Here is a 19,219-nt window from a genome sequence, read left to right on the forward strand (position 1 = left end):
TTCTTTCTTTCTTTCTTTCTTTCTTTCTTTCTTTCTTTCTTTCTTTCTTTCTTTCTTTCTTTCTTTCTTTCTTTCTTTTTCTTTCTTTCTTTTCTTTCTTTCTTTCTTTCTTCTTTCTTTCTTTCTTTCTTTCTTTCTTCTTTTTCTTTCTTTCTTTCTCTTTCTTTCTTTCTTTCTTTCTTTCTTTCTTTCTTTCTTTCCTTTTTCTTCCTTCCTTCCTTCCTTCCTTTTTTCCTTTCTTTCTTCCTTCCTTCTTCTTTCTTTCTTTCTTTTTCTTTCTCTCTCTCTCTCCCTTCCTTCTTTTTTTTTTTCCTTAAGATTTATTTATTTATTTGAGAGAGAGAGAATGAGAGCGATAGAGAGCACGAGAGGGAAGAGGGTCAGAGGGAGAGGCAGACTCCCTGCCGAGCAGGGAGCCCGATGTGGGACTCGATCCCAGGACTCCAGGATCATGACCTGAGCCGAAGGCAGTCGCTTAACCAACTGAGCCACCCAGGCGCCCCTTCTTTTTTTTTTTAATTAACATATAATGTATTATTTGTTTCAGGGGTACAGGTCTGTGATTCATCAGTCTTACACAATTCACAGTGCTCACTATAGCACATACCCTCCCCAAAGTCTATCACCCAGTCACCCCATCCCTCCCACCCCCCTCGACTCCAGCAACCCTCAGTTTGTTTCCTGAGATTAAGAGTCTCTTATAGTTTGTCTCCCTCTCCGGTTTCGTCTTGTTTCATTTTTCCCTCCCTTCCCCTGTGATCCTCTGTCTTGTTTCTCAAATTCCTCATATCAATGAGATCATATGATAATTGTCTTTCTCTGATTGACTTATTTTGCTTAGCATAATACCTTCTACTTCCATCCATGTCAATGCAAATGGCAAGATTTTGAGGGGTTTTGATGGCTGCATAATATTCCATTGTGTATATGAACCACATCTTTATCCATTCATCTGTTGACGGACATCGAGGCTCTTTTCCATAGTTTGGCTGTTGTGGACATTGCTGCTATAAACATTGGGGTGCACGTGCCCCTTTGGATCACTACATTTGTATCTTTGGGGTAAATACCCAGTAGTGCAATTGCCTGGTCGTAGGGTAGCTCTGTTTTCAACTTTTTGAGGAACCTACATACTGTTTTCCAGAGTGAAGAGTTCGATTGTTTTAGTCTTATGTTTAGGTTCTTGATCCATTTAAGTTAATTTTTGTAAATGGTGTTAGGAAGGGCTCGACTTCATTCTTTTGCATGTTGATATTAATTTTCCTGGCACCATTTGTTGAAGAGACTGTCCTTTCCCCCAAGAATAGTCTTGGCACCCTTGTCAAAAATCATTTGACTATAGATATAAGAGTTTACTTCTGGGCTCTCTGTTCCGTTCTCTTGGTCTATATCCCTGTTTTTATGCCAGGACCACATTGTCGATTACTATAGCTTTGTAGTAAGTTTTGAAATCGGGAAATATGAATCTTCCAGTTTTCTTCTTTTCCAAGATTATTTTGGCTCTTTGTGGTCCCTTAAGATTCCAAATGAGTATCAGGATTGGTGTTTCTATTTCTGTAAAAAAAAAAAAAGTTATTGGGGTTTTGATAGCGACTGCATTGAATAGGTACATCACTTTGCATAGTATTCGTACCTTAATAATATTAAGTCTTCTAATCCATGAAAATGGTTTCCATGTTTCCATTTATTCATGTCATCTTTAATTTCTTTCAGCAGTGTTTTGTAGTTTTGTAGTTTGTAGTATTTGTAGTTGTAAAGATTGCACAAGTCTTTCACTTCCTTAGTTAATTCCTAAATATTTTATTCTATTTGATGCTATTGAAAATCAGAAGTATTTGTGTAATTTCTTTTTCAGATTGTTTATTGTTTGTATATAGAAGTGCAACTGGTATTTTGTGTAGTGATTTTGTATCTTGCTACTTAGCTGAATTCATTTACTAGTTCTAACAGGTTTTTGGTGGACTCTTGAGGGTTTTCTACATATAAGATCGTATCATCTACAAACAGATAATTTTACTTCTTCCTTTTCAGTTTGGACTTACTTCTTTTTTCTTTCCTAATTGTTCTGGTTAGAACTTCCTGTAATATGTTGAATAGAAGTGGTGAAAGCCAGCATCCTTACCTTGTTCCTCATCTTAGAGGAAGTGCTTTCATCTTTTACCATTAGGTATGATAATCCCTGTGGGTTTTTCATATATGTCTTTTGTTATGTTATGTTGAGGTAGTTTCTTTCTGTTCCTGGTTTGTTGAATGTTTTTATCATAAAAAGAGTGTTGAATTTTGTTAGATCCTTTTTCTGCCTCAATTGAGATGACCGTCTGGTTATTTCCTTCATACTGTTGATGTAATGTATTACACTGAGCATTTTTCTTGTGTTGAACGATCCTTGCATTCCAGGAATAAATCCCACTTGGTCATGGTATGCAGTCCTTTTAATGTGCTGCTGAATTCTGTTGGCTAGTATTTATGTTAAGAATTCTTGTATCAGTATTCATAAAGAATATTGGTAGTTTTTTTTTTTTTTTGTAGTGTCTTTGTCTAACTTTGGTATCAAGTAATGTTGGCCTCAGAATAATTTTGGAAAATGTCCCTCCTCTAATTTGGGGGCAAGTTTCACAAGGATTGGTATTAGTTCAAGTAGTTCATTCAGTGTTCAAATAGTTCAGATGTTTGGTAGAATTCACCAGTGAAGCCATCGGGTCCAGGGCTTTTCTTTTGGGGGGAGATTTTTTACTACTGATTCAATTTCCTTAGTAGTTATAGGTGTATTCAGATATTTTATTTCTTCATGATTTAATCTTGGTAGGTTTTGTGTTTCTGCAATGGGTCCGTGTCACCTAGATTATCCAACTTGTTGGTGTATAGTTGCTCATAGTACTCTCTTATAATCCCTTTTATTTCTTTTATTTTTAAAAAGATTTTATTTGAGAGGCAGCTGATTGGCTGTCTACCTTTGGCTCAGGTCATGATCACTGAGTCTACACCAAGTTGGTGTATAGTTGCTCATAGTACTCTCTTATAATCCCTTTTATTTTATTTCTAAAAAGATTTTATTTATTTGAGAGGCACCTGGTTGGCTCTCTACCTTTGGCTCAGGTCATGATCACTGAGTCCTGGAATGGAGCCCCGCATTGGGCTCCCTGCTCAGCAGGGGGTCTGCTTCTCCCTCTACCTGTGCTCCTCCCCCTGCTTGTGCTCTTTCTTTCTAGCTCTCTTTCTCAAATAAATAAAATCTTTTTAAAAAATTATTTTTAATTTAGAGAGAGGGAGAGAGAAAGAGAGTGAGTGCACAAGCAGGGGGAGGGGCAGAGGGAGACAGAGAAGCAGACTCTCCCATGAGCAGGGAGCCTGAGGCAGGGCTCAATCCCAGGACCCTAGGATCATTGACTTGAGCCAAAAGCAGAAGCTTAACGAACTGAGCCACCCAGGCGCCCTTAATCCTTTTTATTTCTGTAGAATCAATAGTAATGCCCCTTTTTCATTTCTGATTCTAGTAATTTGAGTCTTCTTTCTTTTTTTTCTTCTTTCCATCCATCTGAAAGTTTGTTGATTTTGTTGAACTTTGCAAAGAACCAACTTTTGGGTTCACTGATTTTTTTCTCTACTGTTTGCCTATTCTCGGTTTCACTTATCTCCACTTGAATCCTTTTTATTTCCTTCCTTCCGCTAGCTTTGGGTTTAGTTTGTTCTTTCTGTAGTTCCTTAAGTTGTAAAGTTAGGTTGTTGCTTTGAGATCCTTATTTTTTTTTTTTAAGATTTTATTTATTTATTCATGAGAGAGGGAGAGAGAGAGAGAGAGAAGCAGAGGGAGAAGCAGGCTCCCAAGGAGCAGGGAGCCCAATGCGGGACTCGATCCCAGGACCCTGGGATCATGACCTGAGCCGAAGGCAGACGCTTAACCATCTGAGCCACCCAGGAGATCTTTCTTATTTTTTAATGTAAGCGTTTATAGCTATAAATTTCCCCCTTAGCACAACTTTTATTGCATCCCCAAAATTTTGGTATGTTGTGGTTTTCTTTTCATCCATCTCTAAATCTTTGATCCATTTTTTGTTTCAAAGTATATTGTTTAGGGATGCCTACATGGCACAGTTCGGTTAAGCATGAGACTCTTGGTTTCAGCTCAGGTCATGATCTCAGGGTCATGAGATTGAGCCCCATATCAGACTCCATGCTCAGCACAGAGTGTGCTTGAATCTCTCTCTCCCTTTCCCCCTGCATGCACATGCATGCATATGCAGGCGCCCTCTCACTCTAAAATGAATAAATAAATCTTAAAAAAAAAAAATGATGTTGTTTAGATGCACCTGGGTGGCTCAGTCGATTTCTTGGTGGGGAGTCTCCTCGGGATTCTCTCTCTCCCTCTGTCCCTCTCCCCTACTCGCTCACACTTTCTCTCAAATAAATCTTTTTTTTTTTTTAAGTATGTTGTTTAATTTCCACAGTTTTGTGAATTTTCTACTTTTCCTTTGGTTACTCATTTCTAACTTTATCTCATTGTTGTCAGAGAAGATACTTTGTATGATATCTTCTTAAATCTATTGAGACTTAATTTGTGGCCTAACATGTAGTCTGTCCTGGAAGATGTCCATGTACACTTGAAAGAATATGTACTCTGTTGTTGGGTGGTATGTTCTGTATATGTCTGTTAGACGGGTTGCTTTATAGTGTAAAATCCTCTATTTCCTTCCTTCTGGTTTTTTTTTTTTTTTAATCCATAAAGTCTATTTTGTCTGGTATTAGGATAGCCACTCCTCTCTTCTAGTTGCTATTTGCATGGAATATCTCTTTCTGTCCTTTCACTTTGTCTATTTGTGTCTAGTGTAAATCTCTTGTACGTAACATAGCTGAATCATAAGTTTGTATCCATTCTGCCAGTCTCTGTTTTTTTGATTGGAGAGTTTAATCCATTTACATTTAAAGTAATTATGATAATGGGCACCTTCTGTCATTTCGCTATTTTGTTTTTAGATGTCTTTTAGTTTTCTATCCCTCATTTCCTGCATTACTGTCTTTTTCTGTGTTCAGTTAACTTTTTATAGGGAAAAGTTTAAATTCCTTTCTCATTTCTTTTTCTATATATTTAATAGCGATTTTCTTTATGGTCACCATGGGGCTGTAACATCTTAACATTATAACACCTTAATTGGAATTTATACCAACTTAATTTCAATAACATACAAAAACTCTGCTCCTTTGCAGCTCCAACCTTTCAGGTGTTGATGTCACAAAATTTTACATCTTCATACATTGTGTACCCCAAAACATAAACTAAAAACGTTTTAAATGTAGTGTTCTCTTAAATTATGTAGAAAACAAGATTTGTAGTCACAAACCAAAGTTATAGTAATACTAGCTTTTACACTAATAATTGTTTTTTTTTACTGTATTAGTCTCAAATCATATAGAAAACAAAAAATGCATTTATGAGCCATTGCTACAATAGCACTTGCTTTTCTAATTGCCCATGTGTTTACCTTTATTAAGATTTTTATTTCTCTATACAGCTTCACCTGCAGACTCCCTTGAGCATATCTTGCAGAGGAACTCTAGTGGTCATGAACTCCCTCAGCTTTTGTTTGTTTGGCAATGTCTTAATTTCTCCTTCATTCTTAAAGCACAACTTTGTAGGGTATAGGATTCTTGGTTGATAGTTTTTTCTTTTAGCCCTTTGAATATGTCAACCCACCGTTTGCTGTCCCCAAAGTTTCTGATGAGAAACCTGCAAATAATCTTTTTTTTTTTTTTAAGATTTTATTTATTTGTTAGAGCACAAGCAGGGGGAGCAGCAGACAGAGGGACAAGCAGGCTCCCCACTGAGCAGGGAGCCCGATGTGGGACTCGATTCCAGGACCCTGGGATCATGACCTGAGCCGAAGGCAGATGCTTAACCGACTGAGCCACCCAGGCGCCCCAAACCTGCACATAATCTTATAGAGAGGATTGCTTGTGACAGTTCACTTCTCCCAACATTCTCTCTTTGGCTTTTGAAAGTTTGGGTATAATGTGTCTCACTGCAAATCTCTGAATTCATCTTTCTTGGAGTTCACTGAGCTTCTTGGATGTTTATAGTCTTGTCTTTCATCAAAGTTAGGAAGTTTTCAGCCATTCCAAAATTGTCTCTGCCCCTTCTTCTCTCTTCTCCTTCTGGGACTCCCCCAATGCATATGTTGGTCTACTTAATGGTTTCATTTAGGCTCTGTTCACTTTTCTTTGGCTTTTTTTTTTTTCCCCCTGTTCCTCAGACTCAGTAATTTCCATTGTCCTATCTTCATTGATTTTTTTTCTCCAGCCTGATCCAGTCTTTGAATCCCTTTAATGAATTTTTAAATTTCAGTTATTTAAGAATTTCTTTTGGTATCTTTTTAGGTTTTCTTTTCTTCTTTAATGGTATTTTTATTTGTTCACACATTGTGTTCTTGACTATCTCCATCTCTCTTCAATTCTTTGAGCATTTTTAAGACAGTTCTTTTAAAGTTTTTGTCTAGTGTACCTGCCCTTAGGTCTTTTTCAGGGAAGGTTTCTGCTGATTTCTTTATTTCCTTTGAATAGGCCATGCTTTCCTGTCTCTGCATATGCTTTGTGAGTCTTTGTTAAACACTGGAAATTTGAATTTAATAATGTGATAACTCTCAGGGCGCCTGGGCTGCTCAGTTAAGTGTCTGACTCTTGGTTTTGGCTCAGGTCATGAGCTCAGGCTCCTGAGATCAAGCCCTCTGTCAGGCTCAGTGTGAAGTCTGTTTGAGATTCTCTCCCTCCCCCTGCTCGTGCGTGCATGCTCTCTCTTTCTCTCTCTCTCTCTCTCTCTCATGTAAATGAATGAATGAATGAATGAATAAATAATATGATAACTCTGAAAATCAGATTCTCCCCCTTCCCCAAGCATTGCTTTTTGGGGGGTTGTTAATTGTTTTGGGTTTGGTGTTGTGTTGTTGTGTTTTTTGTTTTTGTTTTCATTTTTACTCTTGTATGCTGTCTCTGTGCCTAGGATCAGCTTGAGGTGTCAACTTAAAAGTCTTCTCAGGTCTTTTCTGAGTCTTTCCCCGGGAACACATGGGTCACTTTCTTATTGTACCCATATATGTAGTTGTTTTTTTAACATCCTACTCTTTAATGTCTAGCTCTCAAAAGAGAAAAAAGCAAAAAATGATGGGGAGAGGGTGCCAGCCTTTTAAATTCCCCGGAAGTCATTTCAAAGCTTGAGGGGGGGGAGGGGCTTGCAGCAGTGGGGGCAGGTACAACAACAGTGGCTACCCACTGGGTTTGCACCTCTGTAATCAGAAGCAATAATCAGCAATCAGAACAGAGATCCCTCCCGATACCTGGAGGACAGGGTTCTTTTTACCCGCCCTGGCCCCCACAGGCCGTGTGCAGGCTGCTCCAGGAGTGCGTGCACAGCTGCCTGTCACTTGGCTGGGAGTGGGAGATGGGTAGCTGCTACTCTGCTCCTGGAACTGATACTGACCAAAATTAGCTGCCATTTACCACCCAAGTCTTCCCCTGGAAGTTGCACGCCTACAACAGGTTCCAGAGTTCCAGAATAGTTGTATCAGACAGATTCTGCCAATGCAGTTGTCCAGGAGGGAGACAGATTCCTGGTGCTGCCTACTCCCCCATCTTCCCAGAATCCCAAAATTTCCATTTCTAATGAGTTCCAAGGTGATGCTGGTGTTGCTGCTCCAAGGATTACACTGTGAGAACCACTGAACTAAATTCTTTAATGTCCTTTCTCTAAGACCTAAGTATACCATACAGGGTCTTTCTCCTCTGGATGCAGTGTAGTAAATTAATTGTGCTTTTTAACTGAAAGAAGCAAGCATCATTTTATTGTGATGTAATTTCTTGGTGAGGGGTGAGTTTGCTTTCTTTATGCAAAAGATGGGACCTTTGGCCTGTGCACTGGTTCGGGACAGGGAGCATTAAGAAGCCCTTGCAGGGGACAAAGACGTGTTGAGGTAGGAAGGAAATGGACCTTGTTCAGATCTGAGCTTGGTTGTTTCTCTTTCCTGGCTGTGAACTTAGGTGATGACAAGGCCCTGCTCTGCAGGTTGCTTTTCATAGGTGGTCTGTGTCACATTTACCGAGCGCTTTTGATCCAGACACTGTCTTAAGCCTGGATTCACACGTTTAACCCTCACAACATCTCTGTGAGGTAGATAGTACTGTTAGTTAGGTTCATGTTTGCAGGTTAAGGAAACAAAGGTTAGGAATTGGCCAAGAACACATAGAGGACACGGTGGGAGCATTTACTAGGGAGTTATTTAGGTTCCAGAGCCTACACACTTGACCTTATACTGCAGTGCCTCAAATATTAGGTCCCTTTGTGTATCAGTTATGACTGTGAGTTACAAAATTAAAAAGTCCTCTCCTTAACAGTCTGGAGATGGAGTGGTCCTGGACCTGGTTAATATAGTCCTCAGCAGTGTCACAGAGGGTCCAGGTTCCCTCTGTCCTGTCACTCTGCTGTCCTCAACAGCTTGGCCTTTGTCTTCAGAGCTCAGGGTGATAAGAGGATTGCAACAGATCTCACCATCCCACCCTAACCAGCTGAGTGAGCAAGCCTGTTCCTGCCTCTTGTCCCTTTAGAAGAGGGGTGAAACTTTCCCAGAAGTTCCTTAACCTGTGGACTTTCCTGCCGGGAATGCTTGCTACACCCCTTCGTGAATGGCCACCACTGATTGAGATTCCCTCCTCCCCCCACCCCCTGCCCGGGGGGGGGGGGGGGGCGGGGGGAGTCTTGGAGCACAAGCCCTGCGGGGGGCCTCCTGGGCTCCTTTGTAAGAAAGGCCTCCAGCAGAAACTGGAGGGTAGGCTACTGACAGACCAGCCACAGGCAGTTCCCTCCAGTTAGCAGGGAGACCTTGGTTCTGAGCTGGCTCTGTGGCACTGACAAAGGTAGGTACAGCCTGGGGCTCCTCAGAATGCTGCCATCGGTCCTTGGTTTACTCCAGGCTGTGTAATCTTTCGTTTCTTGGCAAGGTAAACGTTTGCTGAGCCTGAACGCCCAGAAGGATGTTGGTCTTCTGAGAGGAAGGCAGAGCTCTCGAAGGACCTGGCTTACAGCCCCATTCCTGCCCCATTGTCTTTGGCGGCTGCGGGGGGGTGGTCAGTTCAGATCAGCTCTGACCTGCAGCAAGTACTTCCCCTTGTGGCACCTGAGGCACCTCACCTGTGGAGTGGGAAGGTGACAGGGCTGAATGAGTAGGTGTATGTCTGTGGCAGACACCTGTTGCACGGTGAAGCCCCGAGGCAGTGCTGTGGCTGGCACTGGTGTGGTTTTAGCCTCGGCACTAGGGAAACTTGATCAGTCCAGCTCCCTGTCATCCTGTGCCCCCTGCCTCTGTATGTTGGGGTGTCCTTCCATTCCATGGCACCATCCAGGTGCGCTTCGCTCCCACTGGCATTCCTGACTGCAGATCTGTAACCACACTGACTCCTGAGAGGCTGCCACCTGGGGTCTGCCTTTGCAGGAGAAAAGGGGGAGAAGGGCACCCTTCAGTCACTTTGTCCCCAGGAGAGTGCTACCCTGTCCCACGTTGGGAGGCATTCTCCACAAGCGTAACTGCTGAGGGTGCACTTTCATGTTATTTTTCCTAGAATCAGGAACAAGTAAGCGTCTGTATCATTCAGGTAGCCTCATCTGGGTGTGCCTTGGCCACCAGAAGAATCAGCATCTTTCCTCAGTAGGGCCAGTTTGGTTGAATTTTACAAATAATGATTATTGTTGCTAGGTCACATTTCATATGCCGACAGGATTGAGTGATCACAGGGATGATAGAGATGTGCCCCACTTTAAGAAAACCTGCCTGTATAAGGAGGAGCATCTCAATTACAGAATAATGTCTCACTTAGCCAGAAATTTGTGGCAGGTTTCCTAGTGCATTTAAAATAGGATTTGTGTATAAAAATACCATTTGCACACAGGAACCCATCTTTTTTGAAAAGAGAATTATACTTGTATTGGGCATTTGGGATAAGTAGAATAAAAATAAAATCTTACAAATACAAGAACTAGAAACCAAATTCCACTTTTAATTCTAAAAGGTTTATATATAACTCTACTATCTTACCCTCTCCTCCTACCCCAGGCTCCCACAGCAGAAATAAACAGGCAAGATCTGGCATTTTAAGATGCGGGAGGAATGAGGAGAGGACAGGCAGGCTCCTGTTGTCCGCGGGCGGGTGGAGCAGGAGCGCCAGGGACAGGTCTGGGTGCCCCACCCCACCCCAGTGCCTCGTTCTGTTTGATCTGTTTGTGGACATTTGTGAGGCCTGGCCTAACATGTCACTGCTGGACCCTTTCCACGGTGCGGTCAGTGAGTGGCAGTTAGCAACCGACCGGCCCAGCCTCCCACCACCAACCTGTAACCACAGAGACGGGCTGAGGTATGACAGATGGGGCTTAGGGAAGGCCTGGATGAGGGGTGAATCTGGGATGCTGACATGCTCGACTTATTTCTTTTCAGAAATGTTCCCACTGCCAGGAGGCAGGTGCCACCTTGGGCTGTTACAACAAAGGCTGCTCCTTCCGATACCACTACCCGTGTGCCATTGACGCAGGTAAGGTGGGACCATGGCCCTTGTCCAGAGCATCTGAAGGCTTTGACGGACACTTCGATTCTCTGCCTTCTTTCCTTTCTTTGTCGTTCTTTTTGTCTCTTCTGACCCTGTTCTGTTTGTAAATTCTAAAAGAATGCAGAAAGGACAATAAAAAGGAGTGCAACAGAGTCATAATAACAGTTTTATTCATATAATTCACACGTGATTCACTATTTAAGTGTACAATTCAGTGGTTTTTAGTATACTCACAGAGTTGTGCAACCATCGTCACAGTCAATTTTAGGACATTTTCATCACCTTGTAAACTCCTACCCCTTAGTGGTCACTCCCTTCCACCCACCCTAGCCCCTGGCAACTACTGATCTACTTTCTATCTTGATGGATTTGCCTATTCTGGACATTTTATATAAGTGGAATCATACAATATGTGCTCTTTATGACTGACGTCTGTCGCTTAGCGTAGTGTTTTTCAGGTTTATCCATGTTGTAGCGTGTATCAGTACTTCATTTTTATTGCCAAACCATATCTTTAGGATATGCCTGCCATATTTTATTTGTCGTTCATCAGTTGATGAACATTCAGATTGTTTTCCACTTTTTGATTATTATGAATAATGCTGCAGTGAACACTCACAAGTCTTTATGTAGATTTAATATTTTCACTTCTCTTGGATTCAAACCTAGGAGTGGAATTACTGGATTGTATGGTAACTCTACATTTAGCCTTCGGAAGGATGGTCAGACTTCTCCAAAGTGGCTAAATCCTTTGCACCCTTCCAGCAGTACATGAGGGCTTCAGTTTCTCCACGCCCTCGCTGACCCTTGTTGTTATCTGCCTCTAGCCATCCCAGTGGGTAGGAAGCGGCATCTCATTGTGATTTTGAGCATTTCCCTGATGGCTAATGATGTCTAACATCTTCATGAAGTTCAGTTTGTCCATTTTTTCTTTTGTTGGTTTTGTTTTTTGTGGCTTGTTTCTTTTTCTTCTAAGAAACTGTTGCCTAATCCAGAATCACAGAGATTTATGCCTATGTTTTCTCGTAAGAATTTAGCTCTTACACACAGGTCTTTGATCCAGTTTGAGTTAATTTTTGTATATTATATTGTATATTGAAGTAGGAGTCCAGTTCACTCTTTTTGTGTGTGGATTCCAGTTGTCTTAGCGCCATTTGTAGAAAAGACTATGTTTTCCTCGTTGAATGACCTTGGTACCTTTGTCGAAAACCAGTTGACCATAGCTATATGGGCTTATTTCTGGACTTTCTCCAGTCCCACACTGTCTTGATTAACTTTCTAGTAGATTCCGAAATTGGGAAGTATGAGTCTTCTGATTATTCCTTTTTTCAAGAATGTTTTGGCTATTCTCGGTCCTTGGCTACTTGATATGAATTTTAAGATGAGCTGGTCTATTTGTATTTAAAAAAAAAAAAAGCCATTAAAACTCTAATGATTGCACTGAATCTGCAGGTGCAGTTGGGGAATTTTGCCATCTTAACAATAGTGTCTTCTAGCCCATGGCCAGGCAGTGTCTCTGCATTTGTCTCATTCTTCAGTTTCTATCAATGGTGTTTTGTAGTTTTCAGAGTATACATTTTTTTGTTGTTGTTTTTTTAAAGATTTTATTTATTTATTTGACAGAGAGAGACGCAGCGAGAGAGGGAACATAAGCAGGGGGAGTGGGAGAGGGAAAAGCAGGCTTCCCGGAGAGCAAGGAGCCCAATGTGTGGGGCTCGATCCCAGGACCCTGGGATCATGCCCTGAGCTGAAGGCAGGCGCTTAACGACTGAGTCACCCAGGCGCCCCTAGAGTATAAATTTTGCACTTGTTTGTTAAATTTATTCCTAGGTATTTTATTATTTTTAGTGTGACTGTAAATGCAGTTGTTTTCCTAATTTAATTTTCAGATTGTTTGTTGTGAACATATAGAAACACAATTGATTTTGTATATTGATCTTGTATCCTGCAACTTTGCTCAGCTCATCGATTAGCTCTAATGGTTTTTTTTAATGGATTTCTATGTACAAGATATGTCATCTGCAGATGGGTGGTTTTACTTCTTCCTTTCCAGTCAGATGCCTTTTATTTCTTTTTCTTGCCTAATTGCCCTGGCTAGAACTTCTAGCAGAATGTTGGGTAACAGTGGCGAGAGCTGACATCCTTGCCTTGTTTCTGACCCATTAAGTGTGATGGTAGCTGTAGGGTTTTCATAGATGTTCTTGACGCAGCTGAGGAAGTTCCCTTGTATTCCTATTCCTAGTTTGTTGAGTGTTTTTATCACTCAACAAGGGATTTTGCATTTTACCATTTTTTCCGTGTCTGTTAAGATGATCAGAGTAGTGTTTTGCAGTGTCCTAAGTGTTGAAAGAAGGGGGAACTTTCGTCCATGAAGTTCCATCCAGTGAGTGATGCAGAAGCCTTAAATTTTGACTCTGAACTTTAGCCTGGGGAGGTCCTCTCTCTTCATCTAGACCCTTGTCCTTTCAGTGGACATTTCACCAGTTACTTTTTTTTTTTTTAAGATTTATTTATTTATTTATTTATTTGAGAGAGAGAGAATGAGAGATAGAGAGCACGAGAGGGAAGAGGGCCAGAGGGAGAAGCAGAGTCCCTGCTGAGCAGGGAGCCCAATGTGGGACTCTATCCCGGGACTCCAGGATCATGACCTGAGCCGAAGGCAGTCGCTTAACCAACTGAGCCACCCAGGCGCCCCTCACCAGTTAACTTTTTGAGCATATGTCTAAGACCTTTCCCTCGCCAGCCCTCATGGTACTTGCATTCAGGTTGGAGGGGGAGAAAAATGGGAAGATCAGCGAGGGTGCAGCAAGTGGCAGGGTGCTGGGTATCTCTGCTTGAGAGAGAGGAGGGGAGGGCATGGTTGACCAGGTGGAAGCAGGTACAGGGACATGAAGCAGAGTGGGATCTGACAGGTGTGGGGAGGAGTCCAAGTTCATCTGGACTACCCTCCCTTCCCCAGTTGTTTGAGCTCCACGCCCCCTACCTTGCAGGTCCTTCTTGTTCCTCTTTTCCCTCCCACAGGTTTCCATAGGAGGCACAGCTGAAGAACCAGAAAGATGCAGAAAGATAATGTTTATCATGCCACAGTTAGATTCTCATAAAAGTGTGTGTTTGCACTTGCTGAAGGGTGGCCGGTGGCCAGGGCACTGTTTGACCAGAGGGAGTAAGAAGAGAGCCTTGAAATGTCAGTTTGAGGGAGTTTGGGTTTTAGTCTGTCCCTTTCCATTCTCTTTCTTCCCTTACATGTTTCTGTGTTGGGTCTGAGCTGTAGTTCACCCCGAGTCGTGGTCTGGCACATTCCATAGTACAGCCTCTTAGTGCTCTCTCTCTCTCTCTCTCTCTCTCGCCAGCCGTTGCCGTTTCTCATTTTCATGATATTGCCCCTAAATTCTTTTTTCTAGTTTAAGCTTCATGATTTTTTTTTTTTAAAGATTTTATTTATTTATTTGAGAGAGAGAGAATGAGAGATAGAGAGCACGAGAGGGAAGAGGGTCAGAGGGAGAAGCAGACTCCCCGCCGAGCAGGGAGCCCGATGCGGGACTCGATCCCGGGACTCCAGGACCATGACCTGAGCCGAAGGCAGTCGCTTAACCAACTGAGCCACCCAGGCGTCCTAAGCTTCATGATTTTTAAATGAAGATGTTTAAGTATTAAGTTTGTGGCAGTTACTTATAATTTTATGCGGGGAATACTGCAAGACTTGGTTCTCCCAGTCGGTGGCCTGGTAAGAGGTGGTCTCCTGCACTGAGGTTTTGCTCAGAAACATCTGGTGAGCGGCAGGCAGGTGACCTCATCTCATGCACACCCCCTGTGCCCCCCCGCCCCCCCCCTGGCATGAGTGTACCCCCTGTCTGCATGCTGGGGCACCAGCCAAGTTAGGGACCAGGCTCCTGGCAGTTTCTTGAGGGATTAAGCAGGGCTGCTCAGGTGGACTCTCTGACATGATGGGAATGTTCTAGATCTGCACTCTCCAGCACAGTAGCCACAAGCCTTGTGTACCACTGAATGCTGAAAATGTGGCTAGTTGGGAATGAGGGACTGAATTTTTATTTGACTTTATTGTATTTAAACTTAAATTTATGTGTCCATGCGTGGCTAGCAGCTGGAAAGCACCGGCCTTGGTCAAGCTCAGGCGGTAGGGTTGGGATTCTTTGGGAAATGCACAGGGCTCGTCCTCCTCTCCAGGGGAAGCTTGCTCAGTCATCCGCCCTGCGGCGAAGCAGGGGTTGCTTTACCAGCTGAGGGTTAGTAAGTAAATGATTTTGGTCACTCTCTGAGCCTGTCTTGTGTAGCCTGCCCAGATAAGTTGGTAACGTGTATTCGGCAGAAGTTGGTGGCTACATATCCAGTGAGAGGGAGGCTGCCTGGGTCGGGGTGGCCCAAGTGGGGCCTTGGCCCCCCCTGGCTTTGCTGCCCCAGCTGCCACATGCTCTGCTGCTCCATATAGAGATCTAGGACCAAAGAAGTGGCATCACAAGGTGACTGTGTCTATCTTTTTGGTGACCTGAGTCACAGTGACCCAGCAGCCTATACTGCTCTGTGGGGATGGATGCTTATGTTTATCCCACAGTGTCTGCTCAGGAATTCTGTTCTGTATGTGATGGATCTTTGTGTCCAGGAAAGGCGTTCACTGATTGACTTCCTTAAAAAATAAATAAATAAGTCCCTGAGTTTGAGAATTCCTCATCTCTGCATGGAGTAAAGAACAGATTAACACTTTCATCTTCGCTTTCCTGTTAACCACCCAAACCTCACAGAGCTGTTCATGTCTTAGGGAGAACTTTGATTGCTGGGGACATCTCCATGGAAACAGAATCTCTTTTTGCTGAGGGTCTGTGGCTGCTGCAGCTTCCCCCCACCTGTTGTTGGTCCAGCACTTGTGACGTCATGGTTAGCGGTCCTGTGCTGCTTGTTAGGTCACAGGTGCAGGCTGAGGCTCCAGGGAAATGCAGTGACAAGAACATGAGCACTGGTTTAAAAAAAGTAATGTATTAATGCAATGAGCTGCAACAATTAAGACCAAAGGAAAAAAAGAGCTGCAGTAGCACATTAGTAACTACTGTGCATAAAGAATCCAGCCTGGAGGGGGTTTCCTCTTACCCCGGACCCCGCAGGAGGAGGCCCAGCTGGGACCCGCTGTCCGCAGCCACCCCTGCAGCAGCGTTTAGAAGCTGCTCTCACCACAGACTCTGATCTTGACGCAGTGGGTTCAGGCCCCTGGTGTTTATGAAAGGACTGGTGTCTGGCCCTTCCCCGGAGAGACCCTTCTCTGCACCCCGGAACCAGTGCCAGGGCTTGCCCCGCCCTGACAGTCCCGTCCTCGGGCCCAGGAGCCCCTCAGCAAGGCGGGTGAGGCTGGCAGCTCCCTGAGTCCCAGGCTGATTGGGCCAATCTAAGTACCAACTGTAGCTCTGAGGGAGATTGCGGCCAAGCTGGAGACGGCGTCTGGGGGCTGCCAGATCCAAATGACAGCAGCCCTCCCCTCTCCTTCTCCCCCTCCTCGAGTTTAGAGTCTTCGGGCCGGGCAGATGTGGCCGCACGTGGATGCAAGTAGCTCTAAGTAGCTTGTTATGAGGAGCTCAGTGAAGTCCACTCTGCATTTAAACTAAATGTAGAGAGAAATGAAAGCGGATCCTCTTCTGGGGCATTGTGTTTGTATCTGGAAGACATCTTGTTGACTGGACAACCTTGTGAGTCTTTTCCAGTGTGTGTGATGATCCGGCACGCCATTTACTTCGACTTAACTGTGTGGAAGTGCTGACCAGGCCCTCTGGCCAGTGTGGGATATTGCCAGGGGCTTAAGGAAAACAAATTGAGAGGCTGCCTGGCCGTTTAGGACGGGCGCCTGTTGAGAGACCCCAGCAGGGGCCCCACTGAACCTCTCACCTGGCTCTTTGCTCTCCTTGCAGCAGGGGCTGGGTCAAGGCAGCCAAGAAGAGGCTCCCTGGGCCCTTGCGGGTGGCTGAACTCTCTGGCAGTGGTTCTCGTCCCTGCCAGGAGCGTGGATTGCAGTTCCTGATGGCCTGTGCACACTACGAGGACAGATGAGAGCATTTGTCTGCAGTCTTCCTGCATGGGAGGCATTGCCAAAGGTGGATGTGGTCTCTGGCAAATTTGTGTAGGAGACTCCCGTTTCCAGAAGTACCTGACATTAGCTCCAGTTGCCTTCAGTGTGTACTTACATTGTCTTATTTCTTTTCTGCTTTTTAACTTAGAGGGAGCATGTCTCCTAACTTCAGACATGTTTCACTAATGGTCTGTCACAGCTGGTGACTCCTACATGGCTGGGAGGGGGACTGAGCCGCTGCTGCCTTTCTACTGGCACCTTTTCCAGCTAATATGGTCCCCCTTCTTCATTTCTCTAAACTCCTGTGGCATAAAGGTGGCCGAGCCCCACGGGGGCTATGCTGTTTCTCTGGCCCAAACTAGAGACAAGCAGTGCTGCCAAAGCCCAGGTAAGGAGAAAGTGCTTCCCTTGAGCCCCAGTTGTCTGTCTCCTGCTGTTCCTAAGCTCTCTGGCAGATTGGAGCAGCAGGGGCCTTGGTCACGCCATGTACTTGTGGGCTTTAAATTAACACATTTCATTTACTGCCATGCTATTTGCTTGCAGGGGGAGGGCTCGGAGGTTAGCCGGACTTGCTGAGCGGTGCGCGGAGGCTGGCCCCGGGAGCAGAGAGCCTGCCTGCCCACTCCTGGGTATTCAGGGGCTCCAGAGGGAGGCAGTGATGGGACAGGCCCAGCCCAATTATGAAAGAGTCTTTTTCAGTTTGTTTAAGATACAAAGGACCTCAGAAGTTTTCGTTTGTGTGTTCCCTTGCTTATTACTATTTCACGTGAAATCTGTGGGTACACAGGCTGCTAATCTGGACCTCAGTTTAAACCTGAGTTAAATCATACATTTAACAAGGCTAAGTACCATGGCTGCTTCCCGCCATGGTGCCCGGGAGCTCTCTGAGAATGTGTGATCAATATTTATTAACATTCTGCCACCACATCTTGCACCAGTGACCTGGCTGTCGGTCTCCAGGAGCTGTGGTGTGCAGAGCGAATTCATTAATTAGATTTCCTCGCCCTGCTCCACACACTACCCTTGTGCCACGGAGCTCAACTCACCTGGAGGCAGATGCGTGTCCTTGCTGTCAGCGAGGATGCTGTCACCACGTTAAAAGTTGGAATGAATCATTTTCCTCCAAGGATTAGTAACCCCCTCGTGGGATTTCACTTTCCCCTGAAGCATTTAGTGTGGATTATGTGGCTCGTGTCGGGAGCTTCTCCTTGTGTCTCCATGGGTTGTATGGCAAAGATGATAGCAGGGCTCTGGACGGAGGAGAAAGGTGCCTCCAGATTTGCAGTGTTTTCATGAGGAAGCTTTGGCTTGGGCCTGTTGGAATGGGCTTAGCCTAGAATAAGGGATTTTAAAAATAACATTTATTGGAGATTGTTCCTGATTATTAAAATAATGTAATTGTGGAAATACATAAAAAAAATAAAATCACCTATAGTCTTGCTACCCAAAGAGAACCACTGTTACATTTTGGTAAGTTTCCTTTGTCTTGTTTTTAATGCGTATAACACATTTTGATAAAGTTAGGATTGTACTTCTATACTTAGGTATCCTGGTTTTTCAAGCCATTTTGTGTCCTCAGTGTGTCCCCGTGCCATTAACTGTTTTGAAACATTAAGATTTTAAGTGGCTGATACTCCACCATGTTGCGGTCCCATAGTTTATTTGGGGGTGTCTCTAATGTTTCAGAAATCACAGTGCGGGGACCACTTATCTCCATGTCTGACACTGTCAATCCTGGCTAGTGTGCCCCCACTTACCCTGGGCTGTACCACCGGCCGGCTCAGTCTGACTGTCCCTTTCTGTCTTGTAGATTGTTTGCTACATGAGGAGAACTTCTCGGTGAGGTGCCCCAAGCACAAGGTGAGTCAGAGCGTGTGTCCCCAGAGGGGCTGGGGGAAGGGGGTGTTCCTCCCGATCTACATACCCGACATTGGAGGCTGCCGCCTGCTCCTGGCCCCGGGAGGGTGGGGAGGCCCGGTGCTGGTGGGGAGGGGACCTGTGCCCCAGGCTGGCCCCCCATGTGCTGTGGGAGGCTGGGAGAAACTGGGGAGGGGGACGGGGAGCGGAACGTATTTGATCGTTAAGAGAAATTCAAAGATCAAACTCAATAAAACTACTGATTCCCATTTTAGTTTAGTGGAACCCCAGTTCCCAGGTTGGCACGAGGTAAGATTGGTTGTAGGCCTTGATACATAAGCAGAGGCATTTTCCCAGACTAAAAGAAATCAGAATTGACCCCAGGGCTTTGGGGGGAAACTCCGTCTTTTCTAGGCTTTACCTCCTCGGAAGCGAGGGGTGGTGCAGTTGGTGGGCCGCCGCCGCCGCCGCCTGATTTCCCTGAATAATTCAAGAGGCGGTCTCTTGGTGTGGCCCCTTTTAGGAAAGGATGGAAGATAAGGGGCGCCTGGGCTGTTGCTGAGCTGGCGGGCATGTGGGGGGCGGGGAGGGCGCGGAGAAGGAAGCCCTGGGGAGGACGGGCCGCCCAGCCGATCTGGCGCCACCTGGTGCTCCCCGCGGCGGCAGCGCGCTCCTCTGGCTGAGGTCGCACTGACACCTGGTGGTCACGGGGCGCTCGCA

At 44.7% G+C, this 19,219-nt stretch overlaps 1 protein-coding gene across 4 annotated transcripts in view; it reads left to right on the forward strand.

Moving 5' to 3' along the window:
* The window catches only part of TCF20 (transcription factor 20), a 191,933-nt gene that overhangs the window by 165,637 nt on the left and 7,077 nt on the right, over positions 1 to 19,219 (forward strand). For all 4 annotated transcript variants that reach the window (XM_027593144.2, XM_027593146.2, XM_027593147.1 and 1 more), the window contains 2 exons: positions 10,467 to 10,560; positions 18,453 to 18,502. In XM_027593144.2, coding sequence (XP_027448945.1) covers positions 10,467 to 10,560; positions 18,453 to 18,502 — 144 coding nt within the window. The remainder of the gene's footprint in view (positions 1 to 10,466; positions 10,561 to 18,452; positions 18,503 to 19,219) is intronic.

The sequence above is a fragment of the Zalophus californianus genome, chromosome 9, assembly GCF_009762305.2.
Source record: "Zalophus californianus isolate mZalCal1 chromosome 9, mZalCal1.pri.v2, whole genome shotgun sequence".
Classification (NCBI taxonomy): domain Eukaryota; kingdom Metazoa; phylum Chordata; class Mammalia; order Carnivora; family Otariidae; genus Zalophus; species Zalophus californianus.